At 40.3% G+C, this 18,255-nt stretch overlaps 1 protein-coding gene across 1 annotated transcript; it reads right to left on the bottom strand.

The window, feature by feature from the left end:
• Positions 1-853: 853 nt before the first annotated feature.
• Positions 854-17,261, bottom strand: LOC139546490 (glycine receptor subunit alpha-2-like). Its single transcript, XM_071354920.1, has 9 exons — positions 16,550-17,261; positions 14,874-15,001; positions 11,229-11,296; positions 9,317-9,540; positions 5,594-5,676; positions 5,345-5,488; positions 4,931-5,145; positions 3,678-3,827; positions 854-2,835 (listed from the first exon to the last, which is right to left on the bottom strand). Exons 1-9 carry the CDS (start codon positions 16,615-16,617, stop codon positions 2,557-2,559), a joined length of 1,359 nt encoding a protein of 452 aa, XP_071211021.1. The 5' UTR covers positions 16,618-17,261; the 3' UTR covers positions 854-2,556.
• Between the last annotated feature and the right edge of the window lie 994 nt (positions 17,262-18,255).

Raw genomic sequence — 18,255 nt, forward strand, 5'->3', positions numbered from 1 at the left:
CAACATCACACTTTTTCTTGGATATGGCTCAATATTGATCTCTCTCATTCATTTCCAGCATAATAATAATACGGTCCAGTGAATTGACTAGTGGAAAAGGTAAGTCCTATATATAGTAGAGCAATGTTATCTTTTCTGTCTAATTCAAATGATTCACATGGAAATTTGGTGTCAGGGGGCATAACATGATGCCTTTCTGGGCAGCAGTAATTTGCATGGTTCTCACATTAAACAACTTCAGAGACAATTGCACTGAGTGGAGACCGTTTAATATGTGCTACCACTTATCCCCGGGTGTGTGTCTAATAGAATTGTCCTGCAGTGTCGTTGAAGCCACCCTAGCGTTTTCTATTCAGCTGGTGTCCACATAGGTAAACGTCACCTGCTGTGATGTCTCGACAACGCACCGTGAGGCCCATTATCCCACATTAACGGAAGCCCGCTGTCGCCCCTGGTCTGTGTCACACGGAGCAACCTGGAGAGAGAGAGAGAGAGAGAAAGAGAGAGAGAGCGAGAGAGAGAGAGCCCAGCCAGGCTTCAGCAGTCACCCTGAGTCATTGGCCAGGTAAGAAGAAAGGACAGTTGTTGATTTTTCTCTCCTCTAACCTTCTCTCTTCCCAAGTTAATATAGTAATGTCTGCTCTTGGTTTGTCTGTAATCATTATTCATCAGTATTGATTCCTTGTTGCCATCACTCTAGAAATATTCAACTCTGTAGTCTGCATCATAATCATTCTTCTAAAATGTGGTCAGCTAGTTCCAAACAGACAGTACACATCATCTAAAGATATGACAACCTGTTTGAAGATGGCACAATACAGTAACACACGACCATGATGAGGGAGAGCGTATGTGTGGTGCACACTCAACTTTATTGATGTACAGTTTAGTAAACAACCTTTTTCAGTAACATCATTCAGGAAAAAACTTTCCTCATATTATGTCAGAAGTGCAAGGACCAATAACTACTATTATGTGTTATGAGAAGAGCTCTGTGTTTTTGGCTATCATGTCACATGACCTAGATTTTAATATTTTATTTTAAAGATACAATATGTTTTGGGGCGACCTGACAAAATTCACATAGAAATGTGAGTTATACATCTGTCATTTTCATTGAAAGCAAGTCTAAGAAGCGGTAGATATGTTCTATGTACGCTATTTCTATGCTTCCCGTTTTAAAGTTGAGTTTTTTTAGTCTTTTACTTTCGGCTTCAAACAGCTGAAAATACAATATTTTTGGTTATGGAAAATATATTTCACAGCAGTTTAGATGGTACAATGATTCTCAACACTATACTTGCTTGTTTGTCACTTAATAGGAAATTAGACAAACAATTAATACATTTGGAACCAGGAAATGGCGGAGTGATTTCTGCATAATGCATCTTTAAGCCTTTTCCAGAAATGTGAATTTCACAAAAAAAATGAAAGCAATTGTCTAAAGAATGTGCTGGACCATCTGACATAAAACGAAAAGGGGACCGTTTGTTGAAAAAGCTTTAAATAAAGTTTCAAATCTAGGTCATGTGACATGATTTACCAAAACACAGGGCCCTAGTTATGAAGATCTACTTCATAGTTGCAATACTGTATAGTATACAATGTCAACTGTAATACGTACTGCCCAAAGAGGGCACTGCAGTGTGGAAGTGAGGGGATGCATTCAACAGTCCTCAGAGGAATCTTTAGAAGTAGAAATCTCTGTTTTAGAAACATGTCATCTGCCTTCATTACAATAAACATTTCATTACAGTTAAATTTACAAAACTTACACTCCAACTGTAAAACCAAATCGACCTGGAAAATTCCTCTGTAATATAAACAGATGTAGGCCTTATATGGTGTGTGTGTGTGTGTGTGTGTGTGTGTGTGTGTGTGTGTGTGTGTGTGTGTGTGTGTGTGTGTGTGTGTGTGTGTGTGTGTGTGTGTGTGTGTGTGTGTGTGTGTGTGTGTGTGTGTGTGTGCGCGCGTGCGTGCGTGCGTGTGTATTGTGTTCGCTGCCTAATAAACGGAAGAATTGCTGCTTGTAGAAACAGTGAGGAACTGCAGTACAATTTTATAAAACTGCTCTAATCAACTTTTTTTTTCACCACACAAACGTCCAACCTTAACTATAAAGCCCAGACTACTGCACATACAAATCCATGGAATGTTGCTCCATTGCAAGGTTGTACAAATGCAAAGTCAGAATTGTCTCATAAAATTTGGTCCACCTTTTTACATCATTGTTCTGTGCCTTAAGTAAAAACCCATTAGAATCTCCAGGATGCATTAGCTCACAGGAACACATCGAAAACATACATCTGTTACTCACCAACTGTTCAATTGTTAATCCTAAACATGTGCATTAGTCTTTTAGATTTTGCATGAACACCTATCAATTTTCCCTGAAAGAACACCAACACCATCAACATCCCTGTGCCTCTCCTCCATGTATAGTCCCATAAGATACATTAGTCTCACTGTGCTGTCCTAGCGTTTCTCATTTAGAGAAATGATAGAGAAAGAGAGAGAGCTGAGAGTTCCATAGGTAAAACCTGCAGGGCAGAGCGACTACCCTGACTGCATGCCAATGTCCTCATGCCTGATGACCTTGTATGTTATCCAATAGAATATGTTGAAGAGGAGGAAGGCCATAGGGAAGGCTGCTCGAGACACAGTGTCAATCCTCTTGGCCCTGTCCACAAACCTCTTCCTTATCACCTCTTTCTCTTTAGAGGTTGGTGGTGCTGGGCCGGGGTTTGGGACAGCGTTTTTAACAGCCGACCCATCCTTCAGACACTGAGTCATGCCGTAACCCGAGTAATTGAAGCCATCCCTCATGTCGTCATCCTGGTGAAACAAAACAAAGACAGACCCACAGTGAGTATGCCTCTGTTCAATGGAGAGAAAGACTTTCAGACACAATCCCATGTGCACACACACTATGACAATGTAGTGTATGGCCAGTAGCCATGTTCTTGGGTCCTTTTCTTGGCCTGTGACTCAGGTGTTGTACCCTTTACCTGAGGATGCTTTCAGGCGACATCTACAGCGGCTTCATTAACACAGGGGACACAGCTGAATGTCTCCCAGATATTACACCCTCCGTTCCTCCGCTGCAGCAACAACAAGCTGACACACCTAGATAACCTCAGATAACCTGACACATTTCCTTAAAAATGGCCAACTTAATATCAGTCTCTGACTGCCCTACTGTAAATGTTCATTCAACGCAGTTTCTTCATGTCACACTCTCATTTAAGACACCGTTCATATGTTCAGTCATGAGGCTCTGAGATTTGGTCTAACAGTTTCTGGCACCACCTTTGGTGCATGTAAGTCTGTGTGAGTGTGGAATCGGTCGAATCCCGGTCCCATATCGCATTTTCAACACATTTTCTCTATCTTTCCTGTTTCTCCACTATCTCTTCTATAGCAATGAAAAATTACTAGAGTGGAACTCCCACTCTTTAAAAATTATTCAGTCATGAGCACAGGAGGCTGCTGAGGGGAAGACGGCTCATAATAATAGCCGGAACAGAGCGAATTGAATGTATTTGATACCATTCCACTTATTCTCACGAGCCCGTCCTCCCCAATTAAGGTGCCACGAACCTCCTGTGGTCATGAGTCTGTGCTTTGCAGTGACTGTTTTATAGGGAATTATCCTCAAGCCTAGAGTGTTTATTTACCCTGTGAGTCCGCCTCTGTCTTCGCCTCAAGCGAAGGAACTCCTTCTGTTGCCTGGAGACAAAGTTAACCCCAGCGTATTCCAGTAGGGCAGCGAATACAAACAGCAGACACACGGCCATCCAGATATCAATGGCCTTCACATAGGAGACCTGTGACAAGAACCAAACAAACAGTAATTTACTGGGAATGAATCATCCTTTCATGTGCTGTCTTCACAATGCCTCGTTCAATTAACATTTCAATGGGAATATAATATTCTCTCAATGACATCCTTTTTTATGTTAATCAGAGTTGCTGTAAATTCGAAATCACCATAATTAAGGGGGTGGTATTTGCTAACGAGTGCTTTAAACTCTCAAAACTCATGTTGATATCAGCGATTTTCAGCGATATCGCTGGAAGGAAATAATTGTCGCTTTAATTACCAAAGTAACACAATCAAAACAGTAGCAGCTCAACTGAAGCCTTTATCGGTCTATTTCATCTATGTCCATGCCGGAGATGAGATGAAGGCTAGACTCTAAAGGATGTCCTCTTATTCCTCATACAGTGACCTTGTCTCTGTCTCTAAATGACAGGTCATTTGCATGGAGAGAAAACAACTTTATGTTGTCGAGTGCTCTTAAGGTATATTGAGCTCTTGTTGTTCTGAGTTGGGCCTCTCAAAGACCTCTCTTTAAATATTTATTAGAGTGTGTCTCTTTCATGTGGACCTCTGACGTGGTCATGGGCCAAAGTGTGAGAGAATGATTGATTTTCAAGAGATGACTCACGCTGAAGCACTCTTGCTAGCGTAAGTGTGAATAGTAATTTTGTATATTTGACCATGTACAGTCATAGTGTATCCACTAGTGTTTGATTTAGTAACATTATATCACTTCCTAAATCAATGTTGTAATTGTAATTTCTAACATAAATTGTGATAATATTATGTTAAATAGTATTCTCTGTTTTTACAAGTTATTGATTAAAAATGAAATACTTTAAATTGTTATTCTCTTGATATACTGTAAATCCATTTGATTGCTTATTTATCCATAGGATACTTAAATCGGAGTCAGAATTCAGTGATGCACGGAGACTTCAATCACAGGCATATTTACATTTCATGAACAGTATCTGATTACAGTGATTACAGTGACTTCTAACATGGGTGGAAAATGAAAGGTTGATTGATCTGAACATGGCCCATTGACCCTCCTTTCTCCTCCATCAGATTGTCCCCTCACCCTGCTTGGGTTAACAGGATTACCTTGGGAAGGGAGGCTCGGGAGCCGGAGCTCTGGGTTGTCATGGTGAGCACGGTGGTGATGCCCAGTGCCACCCTGGCTGGGGCAGCGTCCATGTTGATCCAGAAGGAGACCCAGGACAGGATGACGATGAGGAGGCTGGGGATGTACATCTGGATCAGGTAGTAACCCATCTGTCTCTCCAGGTGGAACTTCACCTCAATGCAGGTGAATTTACCTGGAGAACAAAACACACTGACACCTCAGATCAGAGATGGTGTGGTGAGAGATGTGGTGTGTGTGTGTGTGTGTGTCCATATGTGAGTGGTTGCGTGCGTGTGTGTGTGTGTGTGTGTGTGTGTGTGTGTGTGTGTGTGTGTGTGTGTGTGTGTGTGTGTGTGTGTGTGTGTGTGTGTGTGTGTGTGTGGCTCTCTGACCGGTGTTGTAGCTTTTGGTACAGTAGCCAAGCTCCTTCTCATCTCTCATGATGAACTGAGGAAGGGTCAGCCCAGCGGCCACCTGTACAGGATTTTTGTCCTTGCTCTCCCACTCAAAGATCAAATCATTCATGGTGTAGCCAACTGAGGAATGAATGAACACAGCAAATATGTTTGATATGTTATTGCATTTTCACAAACCATATTGCATGTGCTTCACCTTGTGAGTCGTAAGGAGCAGACACTTACAGCTCTCCAGTTGCATGGTACAGATCTGCATGTCCATGGGAAAGTTCTTCAGATCCATCGGACAAGATAGAATGAGAGTCAACCTTTGAGGAAGAGGTGTGTAAAAGTAATGAAACAACCGTGCAAGCATTATTTGTGAATGTACAAATAAAGCCTATGAACATTTTACAGTAATGTACTGTTAAACCAAAGATTCTTAGGAATGTACGGTAACATACTGTACCTTTTTTTACAGTAACTTACAGGTAACTGTAAGGTAAGTTACTGTAAAAACAACAGGATTTATTTTTCAGTGTAGTTATTAGATTAGCATGCTCTATACCTCACTCAACAAATACATTTACTGTTAAATAAAAAAATCTTAAACGGAACCCAAATCTTTTCAGCATTTTTTCTAATTGTTTACTGTTTCAAGTGAGACTAAAATACAAGCTCCCTACAATGTATACCTACTGTGTGACTGTATAAAGTACAGTTGAAGTCAGAAGTTTACATTTGTTTGTGAGTATGCAAGTACAGGAGTCTGCCTGTGTGTGTTAGAAACACAAGCATTTCAGCTGTGACATCAGATAATCTGAGTACACAACCAATAACCTTTTATTTGTAAATACTGTACATTTCTTGTCATTTTGCAGACACTCTTATGCAGAGGGACTTCCAGTACTGAGTGGATAATTATTTTTACTTTTTTGTGGGAATGGGAATCAAACCCATTACTCTGGCGTTGCAAGCGCCATGCTCTATCAACTGAGCCACACAAGACCCATATCTTGGATCTTGTCAATATCAGATTTTTTACAATTTACTAAGGAACAAAATCATAATAGTGGTCATCATAGCAGTGCATTTAAGTATACAGTATATTATACTTTTATGTTTCTACTTTACAGACACAGATTTTCATTATGTTCAGTTGAAGTCGGAAGTTTACATACAACTTAGCCAAATACATTTAAACTCAGTTTTTCACAATTCCTGACATTTAATCCTAGTAAAAATGCCCTGTCTTAGGTCAGTTAGGATCACCACTTCATTTAAAAAATGTGAAATGTCAGAATAATAGTATAGAGAATGATTTATTCAGCTTTTATTTAATTCATCACATTCCCAGTGGGTCAGAAGTTTACATACACTCAATTAGTATTTAGTAGCATTGCCATTAAATTGTTTAACTTGGGTCAAACGTTTTGGGTAGCCTTCCACAAGCTTCCCACAATAAGTTGGGTGAATTATGGCCCATTCCTCCTGACAGAGCTGGTGTAACGAAGTCTGGTTTGTAGGCCTCTTTGCTCGCACACGATTTTTCAGTTCTGCCCACACATTTTCTATGGGATTGAGGTCAAGGCTTTGTGATGGCCACTCCAATATCTTGACTTTGTTGTCCTTAAGCCATTTTGCCACAACTTTGGAAGTATGCTTGGGGTCATTGTCCATTTGGAAGACCCGTTTGCGACCAAGCTTTAACTTCCTGACTGATGTCTTGAGATGTTGCTTCAATATATCCACATAATTTTCCTCCCTCGTGATGCCATCTATTTTGTGAAGTGCACCAGTCCCTCCTGCAGCAAAACACCCCCACAACATGATGCTGCCACCCCCGTGCTTCACGGTTGGGATGGTGTTCTTCGGCTTGCAAGTCTCCCCCTTTTTCCTCCAAACATAACAATGGTCATTATGGCCAAACAGTTCTATTTTTGTTTCATCAGACCAGAGGACATTTCTCCAAAAAGTACGATCTTTGTCCCCATGCGCAGTTGCAATCCATAGTCTGGCTCTTTTATGGCGGTTTTGGAGCAGTGGCTTCTCAATTGCTGAGCAGCCTTTCAGGTTATGTTGATATAGGACTCGTTTTACTGTGGATATAGATACTTTTGTACCGGTTTCCTCCAGCATCTCCACAAGGTCCTTCGCTGTTGTTCTGGGATTGATTTTCACTTTTCGCACCAAAGTACGTTCATCTCTAGGAGACAGAACGCGTCTCCTTCCTGAGCGGTATGACGGCTGCGTGGTCCCATGGTGTTTATACTTGCATACTATTGTTTGTACAAATGAACGTGGTACCTTCAGGCGTTTGGAAATTGCTTCCAAGGATGAACCAGATTTGTGGAGGTCTACAATTTTTCTTCTGTGGTCTTGGCAGATTTCTTTTGATTTTCCCATGATGTCAAGCAAAGAGGCACTGAGTTTGAAGGTAGGCCTTGAAATACATCCACAGGTACACCTCCAATTGACTCAAATGATGTCAATAAGCCTATCAGAAGCTTCTAAAGCCATGACATCATTTTCTGGAATTTTTCAAGCTGTTTAAAGGCACAGTCAACTTAATGTATGTAAACTTCTGACCCACTGGAATTGTGATACAGTGAATTATAAGTGAAATAATCTGTCTGTAAACAATTGCTGGAGAAATTACTTGTGTCATGCAGAAAGTAGATGTCCTAACCGACTTGCCAAAACTATAGTTTGTTAACAACAAATTTGTGGAGTGGTTGTAAAACGAGTATGACTCCGAACTTAAAGGTATGTAAACTTCTGACTTCAACTGTATGTACTAAGAATATGCTCCTTGGCTGCAGCGAATGCTCTTTCTCCTTCCCTCCTTTTCCTCTGAGAGAGCCTCCTCCTCCCACACAGCAGGTTCTTATCACACTTTTATTACTGGACCGTCTATGTATTGTCATCAGCAGTCTGCTCCCTCTCTCATCTCTTCTCTCATGAATGGTGAGAGCGACTAACCACCATTCTTTCATCTGTTCTCTCAGAATCCCCTTGCCTCCCTCCACACCTAGGCTCCACCACCTGAATCAGCTCTCCAAATGGACACCAAATTGAGCTGCATTATTCCGCTGCTTCGAGGTGTGAATCTAAGGAGGAGTGCTGTGACTGAAGTGATATTGAAATGAAATAAAATGTAATGTATTTTCATATCTTGTATCACAGATTTGTGCTCAAGTGTAGTAGTGGTTTTCATAAGAGGGGGCAATTGGCAGGTAGCCTAACAGTTAAGAGTGTTGGGCCAGTAACTGAAAGGTTGCTGGTTTGAATTCCTGAGCCGAATAGGTGAAAAATGTGTTGATGTGTCCTTGAGCAAGGCAATTAACCCTAATTGATCCTGTAAGTCGCTCTGGATAAGAGCGTCGGCTGAATGACTAAAATGTAACCCGTCTCATCTACTACAAGTGGGCTGCATTTACTTTGAAGTGATTCCATCTTACTGATCCTGCGCAACGCCAGGGATGAAGCATATTGACTTGTAGCAAATGCCCAGGGAAATGAATAGCCTACATGAGTGGGTTATTTCTATACGCCTTCCCTGAACGTATTCTAAACATCTTTGGAGAAAAATTCCCTGTAGCCTTTGGATACTCTAGTGGTTTGTGTTTCTATGTACTCTTAATGAGATTATATTGCATCCAATTCCTCCAGGTGACTGAATATTTTATTGAGATGAATCCCATTAAACCTGAGAGGTAGTCTTGGATGTAGAAACGTGTTTCTTTCAAAAGTAATTACAAGTGCGTGAAGGGACTGGAGGTAGACTAACATTGAAGGGAATCTCTGACTCTGCTGAAATTTCACTGGATTTGAATCTATTTTTTGTTTTGATGTTTCCAACAGGGAATGTTAAAACATGACCTCATTCGACATCCTTTAAACCTATTGCACTAATTTCCCCGAGAAATAGAGTTGAGCCCACCATTCAATGCATGCCCCACATCTGACCTGATACTGTACAGGACGGTCCCATCTTTGAAGACCCTCAGGAGCTTGTTGTCTGTAGTGACATCATGAAAGTTGGCGCCTTTCTCGTTGGCGAAGAACAGGTCAGGTTTCCAAATAGAATCCAACATGGATGGGTCCAGGTCAAGAGAGGAGTCTGGGTATTTGCTGTATGCCAACCGAGGGTCTCTCCACTTCTGTCGCAGGAAGATGTTCACTCTGTAATCCTTGGGGAAACAGTGAAATCAGCTTTAAACTGCTTTACTTTGACATATAAACTACTGTCTATCTCCGTTAAATATACAGTACTATAATTTTGGTGACAGGAATATATTGTGTCACACAGTCAGTGCAAACGAAAATACTTTTGCTATAGACTTTTACATATTTAGAATGATAGAGCCACGAATACAAAACAACATTGTCTTGTCAATATGTAGGCCAAGTGCCTGCCTCAGATTTTTGGTTCCATCGTAGTGACATGCAGTATCACCTCAAGTCATTTGGCACTGAGGCACTAATAAAGCACCAATGATACAATAAATAATATTAATACTAATAGTAAAATGCTAATACAATTCTGACACTTTGACTGTGACACTAGCACAATTTGAAGTGGTGCCACAAAACTTTAACAAGAGAAATTGCTCCTCGTTTTTACACAGAATTGTAATATGATAAAAAATAGCATGAATGAAAGGATGCAATGCATGGATTTCAATGCATATTTGTATGCTTGTAAATCACCACACAATACCATCATCTAAAATCCAAATGACAACTTAAGAGTTAATGCGGCAATAGATACACATGTATTGAAAGGAGCAATCTAATAAAATTGAATTCAGAAATCTAATTTAGTTACTTGATCTATATGATCAGTTTCCTCATTAATTGTTATTGCTCAATGGTCGTTATAGGAGATATATGATGTTTGTGTGAATAGTAGACCAAGAAACTCCATTGAAGTTTGAAGATGCAGTTAGTAATGAATGAACAGATTGCATCGGATTAGATGCCCTTTCTCTCCCTCTTAGAACAGACCTATTCAGTAGGCAGCAGTGTATTGGTGGTCCCAGATGTTTATGTCTATGAGTGAAGAGTTATCGAACAACTGTGGACAAGTGTTAGAAACCCGGCTCGTCTGTTGATTAACTTTGGCAAAGATTGTCTACCAAAAATTGCAAGCATTCAATGGACAAAGTTCTAACTAATTATGCATGCATTGCGAGAGTAGTTATTGAACAGGATCTCAATGTGGATAATAGCTTTGATATTGTTTACCCCTTGGGCAGTTGGATGTCTATGGGACATTACAACCGATCAACATGCTTAAATCTCAGGCCCTAAGACATCAAACCTACAGCTATTGGCTGCATTTAAAGTGAATTATGTGCTGGCATTCACTGTGTGAATTATTAAAACAGAACTAATCCAACACATGCACAAGGGAGTGTCATGTGAATAGCAATACAATATTGCCTTGAGTATAATATGAAAGATATTTGATTCAATTGTGGTGCTCAGTGTCTGTGTGCTATTTCACCGTGGAGCCGCCAATAGACTATGGGGATGGGTCAAAGTGAATCATTTCACATGAGGAAGCAAAAGTTCAAAACATCCATAAACTAAATGGAAAATGAACTCATGAACACTAAAGAAATTGGATGATTTCAATCTTAAACTCCAGAGGAGCATAAGAGCAAGACTGTAGTTTAAGAGCATTTGGTCAGTAACCAAAAGGTCGCTGGTTTGAATCCCCGAGCCGACTAGGTGGAAAATATGCCGGTGTGCCCTTGAGCAAGGCATTTAAGCATAATTAACCATAATCGTTCTGGATAAGAGCATCTACTAAATTACTAAAATGTCAAATGTAAATGTAGATAACATGGCCAAGCACAATGCTCCAACTCACCATAGTAGTTTCTGCTATAGAACCAAAGCTGTTGATAAATATGTTGCAGGTAACATTAACTGGGGGACCTGCAGGTTGGAGGATAGATAACACATTGACATGTTTGACAGAGAAGAGATTAAGCAAGAACACTTGTGACCGAGCCCAAACTGTTGATAAAAATATTGCATGTAACGTTTACAGGGGAACCTGTGAAATGAAATGAGAATGAGGTGACAAGAAAAAGTCAAGATGTTTTTTTGCACTTAATCATCATGTGCCATCTCCATGGGGTGGTTTAGCAAATAGAGATGAGGGAGTTTGAGGATGATAGCAGTGCAATATCTGTTGGATGTACAGTAATCTGAGTGTAATTAGTTGTGAAAGCGAGCATGTGCTTTATTACCTATCTACCACCACAATATGGGCTGTGTGTATATATGTCAACATACACAAGGCCTGTTGTTCTCCTAATATGTTTTTCTGTCAACATAAACAGGGCCTGTTGTTCTCCTAATATGTTTTTCTGTCAACATAAACAGGGCCTGTTGTTCTCCTAATATGTTTTTCTGTCAACATAAACAGGGCCTGTTGTTCTCCTAATATGTTTTTCTGTCAACATAAACAGGGCCTGTTGTTCTCCTAATATGTGTTTCTGTCAACATAAACAGGGCCTGTTGTTCTCCTAAGCACCCCAGGCAAGTCAAAACAGCTGCACTAGTCATTGACTAATCTCATCACCAGCCGTTTGTCCTCAACAGCAGGCCTGGTAGAGTTATAGTTAGAAATGTCAGGATCAACTTCAATATTCAACAAACAGTGGTATCGTTCATAAATGTTTACTTAGTTCAATCAAAAGTATGTTGCCTGCTTATGCTAACTGGTACTAGTCATTGACTAACTCAATGAGGATGACAAGGAATGTTTTACTTGTAAGTCGCTCTGGATAAGAGCGTCTGCTAAATGACTTAAATGTAAATGTAAATAGGGTTAAAAAACAGATAAACAAAAACACACGCTGAGAGACACACGCCAACACACACACACACACACACACACACACACACACACACACACACACACACACACACACACACACACACACACACACACACACACACACACACACACACACACACACACAGGCATTAAAAACAGTGGCACATGTTTCTTATGAAACAATCATGAGCAGAACAGTCAACTTAGTTTCACAGGCATTCTACCGCTATCTATGAGGTCACAGAATGACTGAAAAGCAGTTTTTGACACTTTCTATCCAATACAGTAACACTGTCTTGAATAAAAACAATAATGTCAGCCAGGGAGAGAGAGAGAGGTCTCTGTGTTGTTAAGTGAAGTTGTGAGTTCATAGCCCTTCCCCTGTGTATTCCTCATCAATATTGCATGTGACGTGGTGGTATTAATATTCGCCTCAGTTTGTAGTCGGGCAACTGCATTTAACGTCAGTAACAGAAAAATGTAACGGAATAACTCCACACAACAACCTTGGCAGGCAAATGTAGGTCAAGATCCAGCAGCACTGTGGGGTAGAGTTGTGACAGTATGGTTTGTAGGTGATAAATAACATAATCTATGTGTATGCCTGTTTACTTTATGTGTGTGTATGTATGTGTTTTGTGCTTGCTGCCTAATAAATGAAAGAATTGCTGCTTGTAGAAACAGTGAGGAACTGCAGTACAATTGTGTAAAACTGCTCTCATTAGACTGCCTCATTAGACTGGAATACTCTGTCGACCAGAAATTTTAACTTACCAATTTACCAGACAATGTAAGATCACTTTCTTCATTACAGTACTTTTAATTTCCTCTACTCACAACTCCAGCATTCTTCCATATACTGATAAAAATAGTTTCTGGATTTCCTAAAAAAAATGCCAGCATAAAACAGACAAGTCTTCCCCTGATCTCGAGTCCATTTCTGAGATCTTGTGTACACTTGTTTCCTATTCTCCCAGATGAAGTGGATAGATCTGGGCCAGTGTTTCTGGGTGAAGGCTGAGTCTTGCTGACCAATCTCAGACTGTGTTTCCTGTGCTACTCTCCTCACAGTGGCCTTTTCTCCAGCACGGTTCAACCACTAGTGTCCTAGCCTGGGCTCTGCCTGCATGCCTGCCTCCCTGTCTGGGGTATGCCCCTTCCTGGCCGCCCGCCCTGCCTGTCTCCATACCCACCTGCCAACCTGAGCCACACCAATGAGTTCCGTTCCCTCTCCTTATTCAGATCCATCACAGTGACAGATGATGTCTCTCCCCTGCACCACAACACAACAATAGAGGAACTCAGCAGCCTGGCCAGAGGGACCCCATCCCTCATCTGTGGCTGTCACTGTGGCACTACTGTTGTTTTGGGCCCACATCTATACCTCATTATTGTTGTTGTTTGTGTCTTGAATACTGATGTTTAATATAGCTGTTGGACAATATAAATGACAATTGAAGAAATAGCTATATTGGGTGTTATAATGGGTGATAGTGCTATGGCTAACACCTAAATCAAAGTCCTCCTGACTTCAGAGTCTAGAAAGGCTAGCTTGATGTTGTGGGCAGGATGCGTTTATAATGAAGGGGATGTGCTTTTTTACTTATTGCTTCTCCTCTTTGTTTTTTCACTAAAACACCCACATGGACAACCACACACAGCCCCCAATATAATTGTTGGATTTTAAAATCAAAAACAACCCCCCAGGGAAGAAACAAACATTTGAAAGAACCAATCAGACCAGTGTGAGTCACGTGCATCGCGTCAGCCAGGCTAGGGTGATGGTGGGCTAAGATACAAAACGATCTATCTACTGCACGGTTCTGCTCTGAGCCTTTCATGTTCCATATCGCGATCCCATAAATCCTACATGGATGATGATGTCACTGTCTACAGGCGTGATTGATAGCCATTCTTCTTTAAATCATTAAGGGTTTTATCAATAGACAAGCACAAAATGCATTGTTAATTATGTGCCTTATTGACTTGAGGGGGTGTTCAGTTGAGAATGTATACATCATTATGCATGGGGTGTCAGTACATTAGTAATATACACTGAGTATACCAAACATTAGGAACCCCTTCCTAAAATTGAGTTGCCCTCAGCCTCAATTCATCGGGGCATGGACTCTACAAGGTGTCGAAAGTGTTCCACATGGATGCTGGCACATGTTGACTCCAATGCTTTCCACCGTTATTTCAAGTTGGCTGGATGTCCTTTGGGTGGTGGACCATTCTTGATACACACGGGAAACTGTTGAGCAAGAAGAACCCTGCAGCAAACCGGTGCGCCTGGCACCTACTACCATACCCCGCTCAAAGGCACTTAAATATTTTGTGTTGCCCATTCACCCTCTGAATGGCACAAATACACAATCCATGTCTCAATTGTCTCAAGTTTAAAAAAGCCTTCTTTAACCTTTAATCTCTCCCCTTCATCTACACTGATTGGAGTGGATTTTACAAGTGAATCAATAAGGGATCATAGCTTTCACCTGGATTCAACGGGTCAGTCTATGTCATGAAAAGAGCAGGTGTTCTTAATGTTTTGTATACTCAGTGTAGATATGGGTGCGTACACTGATATCCCAGATGCATTTTAGGTGAATATTTTCCAATCCACACTCAAATTCTAAGGAACTATTAAAAAGTAAAATATAAACCAACCTTTGAAGTTTGGTCGTATTCGTGCATCATAACCAGATGTTCTACCCATTAATGAGTCCAGAAAGTCCGAGGGAGACAAGTTAGTAGTAGAGCCTGATCTGGACTCATGTTCCTTGGCATCTACCACCCTGTGACAAACAAAGGGAAAATATAAATAAATAAATAAATAAAAAACTTACTTGCTCAGTCAGAAGTCAAAGTGTGGTGAAACCATTTCTACTTGATCTCAACCAAATAGGAAGCTCATCTGCATACTGGTGTATAGGCATGCAGAGAAACACAAATTAGATTCAAATGATATGATTAGGAAGGATTCCAATAGTGAAGGAACACCTTGGCAGACATGGTGTGTTTTAAGTTTATTACCACTGTATTGGAGAGTTGGCTTTGTGACTGTCCTCATTGTATACATATAGGCTATACACACTTAGAAATAAAATTACTCTGACACATAGGCTACAAGGGAATTTGACAGCGTTTTCAGTGGTGTCCAGGGGGTGGCCCAAGGTAAGCTACAGATACTAAGACAGAGGGGCGCTATTTGCCTCGCTCTGATGCTTTCTCTGGTGAAATAGATTCAGCCTCATGTGAATTCAAGGGAAATTATGAAACACAGATAGTCACCAATGAGAAATCATTTATTTGCTTTATTGATGACCTTTTTGGGGAAGCCTGGCTTCCCTTGGCATCCATGAATACACACCACTTTGTAGGCTGAATGTCATTACACATGGTGTTTGTAATAGATGTCCCTTTCTATTCAAATGACGGGTGCACAGTGCACTGTTTGGATGCTGGACATATTTTGGAATACATGAACCTACGCAGGTAACCTACTTAACCTACTTTCTGAAGTGATTTGTTTGACAATCAGATGAGAATATCATGACTAGTTGTGTTCATGACACATTAAAAGGTCATACATTTTACTGTTAAATGACATGCCTACTAGGAGGTCTCCTTAAACAAAATAGAAATGCCTCGAATGTCACAGTATAATTCACACTCTGGATGGCACTTTGTAGTGAATTTACTGCTCTATGCTAATACCCTTATATACAATCCTGACCTTGAATGCAAACGCTGTAACAATATTTTCAGAATTGATTTATGATTTATTTGAACAGGGAAATGTACCAAACCTAAGCTAAAGAATTTAATGCATGGAACCATCATAATTATACTTAAAACAATACATGTAATACATCTAAACTGGGTCTGTGCCCCGCCTTGGCCACCCCATTCAAAATGTTCCGGACATGCCACTGAACGTTTTGACAACGCCCACAGACTGAGTTAGAGGCAGTGATTAACTTGGCAAAATACCAGATATTACCCTGCGATATTGACGGCTCCATATAGCCTACTAGGCTACATGCTGATGTAAAAAAAAACGATATTTTCAGTCAACTGACTGAATATTGAAGTTGAATGATTTCTACATTCCAATAATAACACTTGAACTTTAGGGTCAACGAGGAAATATTGGGTCATTCGGGGTAGGTTGAAACTCAATATCCTAAACTTTGTTTTAATGGCAACGCACTTCGCCTTTTCAAATAATGAACATTACAGTTGAATAGGCTATATACAAATAAAGAAGAAAGTATCTCATTATATTTTTATTAAAAAATAAACGTTACATTGCCAATAAAGTAGCTTAAGTATTCACTTACCTGCTGTTGTTGGTCTCCATTAAACATGCAAATAAAGCAGTCAAGACGTTGATAAAGGGGCGATTCATTCCTTTTGATTTTAGATTTCTTCACTTCTTTATTTCTTCCATATGTGAATGTTGGTCAAACACACAATCCAAGCAGCAATATCGATTTCTTTCTGACCAAAGCGCAGTTGGGTGTTCTCGTGAAACACAGAGAATACACATGAGGCATTCCAGTCCGTAGGATCATAGCTTAGTTTGAAAAAACACTGATTCCCAGGTGCGGTATTGTTGTTGATAATGTGTAAAGAATCATCAATTCTGAGTCATTGCCACCTAAAAATAACCTGTGGAAAAGACGTTGTGAGGTGAGAAATATCCACAAGACGCGGAATATAGAGCCTTCAGGAAGGCGTTTTCTCACTTTCATTCAAAAACTCAGTGAAAACAGATAGTCTCTAAAGTATACTATGGTCTCTAAAGTATAGTGGTGTTGAAGAATAATAATAATTCCTTGGGTTGAAGACCGTCCGCTGCTGGAATGGGAGACGAGTGGACGTGTCTTTAGATTCAGCACTTAGACAGCTCCCGGTTCATTTGCACGCAAGCGCACCATTAACAACTGGAGGACGTGGTTTTCAAAATGTCATTTAAATGACTAAGATAGTCTTTTAAAAACAATTTCAAGCTAGTTATATATGCTCCAAACTCCTGTGTTTCGAGTGAGATTCCCCGTTAGAAGCTGTCCATACATAGGTTTGATATGGAAGTTCTCAGGTCAGAAGGGACTGCACGCACAGATGTTGCGCGCCATAAAATATTGTAGTCAGACAATAGTTTTCCAGAAGGTTTCACCTCCTGACAAACTATGGTAGCCTACATACTGTAAATGCAATGAATTTCATAATGATGTGCAATCATGAGTAAGGTGGAGTTTGTTCTCTGAAAGAAATAAGAATGCAATTCAACAGGGTGAGAACACAATAACCCATTTGCTATGCAAGCTATTGAAGCAAGAATAATTACACACTGCATGTGTAATAGAATAGCTGTTTTCTTCTCTGTAGTGTAAACATTGTTTGAAAACATACAGTGCCTGAAAAAGTATTTTCCCCCTTTCTGATTTTCTATATTTTTGCATATTTTTGATACTGAATGTTATCAGATCTTCAACCAAAACCTAATATTAGATAAAAGGAACCCGAGGTTACAAATAACAAAAAAAATGAATACTTATTTAGCTGCAATTACCTCAACCAAATTCTTCCTGTAATTGTTGATCAGTCTCTCATATTGCTGTGGAGGTAATTTGGCCCACTCTTGGATGCAGAACTGCTTTAACTCAGCGACGTGTGGACTTTCAAGTCCTGCCACAACATCTCAATTGGGATTAGGTCTGGTCTTTGACTAGGCTTAAAATTACAAAACTTAAAATTAGTTGCTTTTTAACCATTTTCATTTAGACTTGATTGTGTGTTTTGGATCATTGTCTTGCTGCATGACCCAGATGTGCTTCAGCTTCAGCTCACAGATGGATGGTCTGACATTCTCCTGTAGAATTATCTGATACAGAGCAGAATTCATGGTTCCTTCTATTAAGGCAAGTCTTGAGGCAGCAAAGCATCCCCAAACCATCACACTACCACCACCATGCTTGACCGTCGGTATAAGGTTCTTCCTGTAGAATGCAGTGTTTGTTTTTCGCCAGGCATAATGGGACAC

This window comes from Salvelinus alpinus, chromosome 20, assembly GCF_045679555.1.
Source record: "Salvelinus alpinus chromosome 20, SLU_Salpinus.1, whole genome shotgun sequence".
NCBI lineage: Eukaryota > Metazoa > Chordata > Actinopteri > Salmoniformes > Salmonidae > Salvelinus > Salvelinus alpinus.